General features: G+C 35.7%; 1 protein-coding gene across 1 annotated transcript; it reads right to left on the reverse strand.

The window, feature by feature from the left end:
- Positions 1 to 1,102: 1,102 nt before the first annotated feature.
- Positions 1,103 to 4,114, reverse strand: LOC111411525. Its single transcript, XM_023042050.1, has 6 exons — positions 3,574 to 4,114; positions 3,304 to 3,462; positions 2,929 to 2,976; positions 2,806 to 2,847; positions 2,301 to 2,716; positions 1,103 to 1,964 (listed from the first exon to the last, which is right to left on the reverse strand). Exons 1-6 carry the CDS (start codon positions 4,097 to 4,099, stop codon positions 1,362 to 1,364), a joined length of 1,794 nt encoding a protein of 597 aa, XP_022897818.1. The 5' UTR covers positions 4,100 to 4,114; the 3' UTR covers positions 1,103 to 1,361.
- Between the last annotated feature and the right edge of the window lie 735 nt (positions 4,115 to 4,849).

Raw genomic sequence — 4,849 nt, forward strand, 5'->3', positions numbered from 1 at the left:
GTTACGAGTCATCAAAACTCGTTGATTTTGTGTCTATGTTTTAATTTGGTCGTTCAATTTGATGAGTCTGCGAGGTTGTGTAGTTTGATGAGTCTGTTATAATTCATGTTGTAATTTGGCTTCTAAGCGGTCTTCGAATCTTAGTTTCAACGTCACTTGTTGACAAGTCTTACACTGATACACTGGTAAACAGAGTTCAATGATTTGACATGGGACGAGTTCTGTAGGCATAGGAGCTTCTCGAAACTACTATACTACCATGAGGTAATCATAGGCTTACTGATGTTCTCCTTCCTGAAACAGTACTTGTAGTCTCTCTGCCTTTGTTATTGATTTTAATATTATCTTGAGAATTTTTTTGTTGTGATACGGTTTATTGTTCACTCTTTGTAATCTCCATACTCTATAAACTGTGAAAATTTTCATGATAATTTAATATAAGTTGGCAATTTTTCGACTGTATTCATTTTGAATGATCGAGAAAGTTTACTTTTTGTGCTTTGTACTCTTTTCAAATAGGTATAGGACCATGAGTGTTAAAAATTTGGAGTTCTATCTTAAAATGTCAACATTGTTAAGAGGGTAGCTCAAAACCTTATAAGTTGGTCTTTATTTACATCTTTATGTGATGTGGGACATTTTATCCCTTAACATATCCGTACAAGATGGTGACTTGTTTGAGCAGATCAATCTTAAAATTCGTGTACTCATTTTTAGAGTCTTAACTGGATCGAATTGCTCGTTGAAATTTAATGAGCTCTGATACAATATTAGGACTTGATGCTCCATTTTAAAAGGTCAACCTTCTTAAAAAGAATAATTCAAGACCTTATAAGTTAGTCTATATTTACATTTTTATTTGATGTGGGACATTTTATCCCTTAACAATTAGATGCAACAATCTTTGTTAGGCATGATTGACTCATTGATTGTGTAACTTCAAGCTTTATGAAAATTTAGACTTGTGGCTTACAAATAGATGACAATAAATTGACTTTCTTTTCTTCTTTTTAGTTGTTGAATTTTATCATATCCGTCTAGTACACAAAAGTTCGACCATGAATACCTACGAAATTAAGAAAGTCAATCTAGTAACAACTAAAACTGGTTAAATATAAGATACATTGTCATTCTTATTTTGTCAACTGACTCAATCACCTTCCAAACACTCTCATCAAACGACACAACCAAATTACAACATGGATTATAACAGACTCATCAAGCTACACAACCACGCAGACTCATCAAATTGAACAACCAAATTAAAACAGACAAAAAATCAACAAGTTTTGATGACTCGTAACAATACTAAATCCTTAGTTTAATTTCTTCAGAGTACAATGTACATTCCAATGAAATATTTACCAATGAGTAATGTCCGAATAAAATGTGGATCTGATCATAGTAACGAGGGAAGGAAGCTGAAGTATGACATACAAGATCACAGGTATGCAAGAGAGTGTGATTATTGGTGTGAGAAGCAGGACATTTTTTTTAGCAAATACAAGGAATAACGTACAACTAAAGGCCATCACTAAACATATGAGAGAGAAGAACAAAGAAATTAGACCGACAATCACTCTGATGGGCAAGTCAAAAAGATAGTCACGAACTTTATAGCGGGAGGTGTAAATGGATAAGAAGGACAGAACACTAGTGATAGAGAAAAAAAGTGCAAGGGCGTCTGAAATGGCGAAGACTTTGAAGAAACCTTCATTGGAGAAATTGGGTATGCCAGTAGAATGGTTTCCTCCGGGTACTTGGAATGCGGCAGCAAACGCCACTGTGGCAATGAGTGATGCTGCAACTGAGCTTGCATTTGCCATTCCTGTCATCCATTCTTTGTCTTTTGCAGCCATGTCAGCGTGATGTTCTTCAAAGCTGACAAGTGGTATCTCGGGAAGATCGAGCTCTGGATTTTCCTTCTTAGGAGATTTTTTAAACTTTACGAGCTCGGTCATTTTCTGCATCAATCGGGAAATTTGGTCCAAGATCAATTTTCGTATTCGATGAGGGTGCAAAATGGAAAAACTGGTCAGTGATTTATAACCTGAAATGGTTAAGAGAGAATGTTTTGTACCAGTTTCAAAAAAAGATTCGTTTTTTAAGTGCTACATTATTCCAGTGAATGCAGTATGTAGATGAAGGTAACAACGTCTCCTATAATTTCAATTAGAAATCCATTCTCAAACATTTTTTTTTGTGGAGTTCACTACTTTCAAATTCGAGTGGAGGCAAAAACAGGCAATTCTTTTTAGGCCTGAGCTTAAACAGAAGGCACGTAAGAATATTAATATTACCATAAACCACTGAAGTTCACGCTGCATTTTAAAAACAACTCCGGAGTCGGTACCAATTCCAGCTTGATGCCCTGCTTCTTCCACAAAATCCAATACGCTCTTTTCCTTTTCGTTAAGCATTCGAAGGTACTGCCCATTCCGTATATTCTTCTCATACAACATCTTAAAAATTTTTACATGACGGTACATTACAGCAACATGAAATGCTGTCCGGTGCCTACCTTCATTCTTTATTGCAGTAGGATAAGAATCTATAATTGTACGGACAATCTCTTCTATTCCATTCTGTGCTCCAAGAAGAAATGTCTTCTCCAATGGGTAACCAGTCTCGTCAGCAATTTTGCACAAGGATTCGAACAGTTGAAGTGCACATTGATGCTTCCATTTTAGTGCAGGAATGTCCTCTATATTTAGCACTGCATTTGCAACAAAACCAGCCAATTACTTCACGACTAAATAATCTCATCCGTTTCTAGGTTAAGTGACTGCATACGGATATTCTTACTTAGAACTTGTGCAAGCACATTCCAGAACTTCGCCTTGTATACTGCAAAACAAAATAAAACCAACCTTTTGTGAAGACCTTGATTTAAACATGGAGTGGTGTCGAGGAGGAGGAATTTCATACCTGCATATGTTGAATGCTTTGTCCTCGAAATATGCTTCGAGGGAATAGCTGCAGTACAAACAATTGATTAAAATCCATTATAGTGGTATATTTTTATTTATTCCAAGGATAAAACTTGTTCCTTTTTGGTCCCTGGGCTTTGAAACAAAACTATAACTAAGACTAATCATGCAAAAAAGGCTGTCAGCCGACCCAATCTATAACCGTTAGAAGTAGTTTGATTTCAAGTACAAGTAATAATCCCCTTAAATATTGCTCAACGTCCCCGAAATGCTGAAAATTTGTGAATCAAAGTACCAGAATTGTGAATATTTGTGCCTGACAAACAATGGACAGCTACTTGAAATTGAATAGTAGAGAGGAAAGAAAACTAACATAAATACGAATAGATTAAGGACTCCCAAAAATTCAAGCGACATGAACTTTTGAAACCACCCGGGTCACTGGCCATCTTCTCCAAAATATCCAATTCCAAATCTCTGATCGGATCTCCTTTCTCGTCCTCCTTGTATTTGAATAAATCAAGAGCCAAATCTAAATTTCAGCAAAAAAAAACATTAATGATTTTTATCTCAGAATTTTCAAGATTATTTTCCCGTATAATTAAAATGACCTCCCATGTATAGGTACTAGACTTCATCTCACCATAAAATCCAGCTGTTACTAAAGAATGCATAACCCAGGGAAAATTTTTGAGTAGCTCGGAAGAAGTTTCATCTTCCTTGCTGACTTCAAACAAGTAAGAAGTCATTTTGTAAGCATTTGCTGGTTCTCGCCCCGCAGCTAATTGAATTGGCAAAAATTTATCCCTGTTTGGATATTTCAGCAGTTCCTTTTTTGCTCTCACAATTTTTTTGGCTTCTTCAACACGTCCAATATTTGCTGCTAAGTGAAGCGCTGTATTCCCAAAGTCGTCGGTCTCAGCCAGTGATTCTGCCAGATGTTCTCGTGTAATCTTCACCAACCTGCTCATTAACCACCATTTTCTTTCATTGATGGCCCAGAGGAGCAGTTTATCTCCATTTTTATTTAGCTTGGCTTTGAATGCTTCGTCTGGATGGTCGTGGATCATTTGGTCGATAATCTGCCACTTGCCGTCTTTTAATGCTTGGTACAGATCTTCTTTCCACTGATAATTATATGCATGGCAATCCGTATCGACTGCTTTCATATTAAGAAATGAAGGAAAATGTCAGCTTATACATATCTTTTTATTCTTAAAAGTCAATCAGGAAAATATTACAATCAAAAACCAATAATACTTGTGTCAAGTCGATGGAAAATATCGTGTCAACAAATACTTATAATATATGCTAAAATCTGAAATAATAAAGACCAAAGGAGTGCTTGGTGATGACTATCTTGGAATTGGTTTAAAAAAATAATAATAATCGAAAATTGGTTAAGTGTGAAACTGGAAAAATGAAAAGGTGCGACTTCGTGTCAAATTTGACCAGATATTCGGACTTGATCAAATAGTCAAATTACAAAAGTAAATAGAGCAACTTATTTTACTCTTCGAGCATATTGTCGTGGTATATTTGAAATCTTGAAACCGATTCCGGATGAATGAAAAATTGCGGTCCACAGGTTTTGAAATGAAGTGTTGCACCTTTTCAAAAGGATGCAGTCTTTGGCCCACACGACTTCATTTGCACCATTTCTACGTCTATAAATGAGACCCTATAGACGTGATTTTAAACACACTATTGCATTGAGTATGCATTCTTCTCTTACAATTCATCTTTCTCTCATTCTCATAATATTCCTTTATAGAAGGAAAATTTCGTCGAAGTTTCATCGTTCTTGCCACAAGTGTGTATCTATTGTATCTTGGAAGACATTTGTCATTCAATCGTGAACACTATAACGGGGTAATTTGTCTTAAAAAAAGAGTTATACTCACCTTGAATTTCTTTTT

Source organism: Olea europaea, chromosome 2, assembly GCF_002742605.1.
Source record: "Olea europaea var. sylvestris chromosome 2, O_europaea_v1, whole genome shotgun sequence".
NCBI classification, from domain to species: Eukaryota; Viridiplantae; Streptophyta; class Magnoliopsida; order Lamiales; family Oleaceae; genus Olea; species Olea europaea.

What these genes read in the sequence shown, in the direction of transcription:
- LOC111411525 (XM_023042050.1), bottom strand. Translation starts at nt 4,099, where the DNA reads ATGAAAGCAGTCGATACGGATTGCCATGCATATAATTATCAGTGGAAA. An exon ending in AGTAACAGCTGGATTTTATG is followed by an intron (nt 3,463 to 3,573) that starts GTGAGATGAAGT and finishes GCTGAAATTTAG; the next exon opens with ATTTGGCTCTTGATTTATTC. An exon ending in CTTAATCTATTCGTATTTAT is followed by an intron (nt 2,977 to 3,303) that starts GTTAGTTTTCTT and finishes TTTGTACTGCAG; the next exon opens with CTATTCCCTCGAAGCATATT.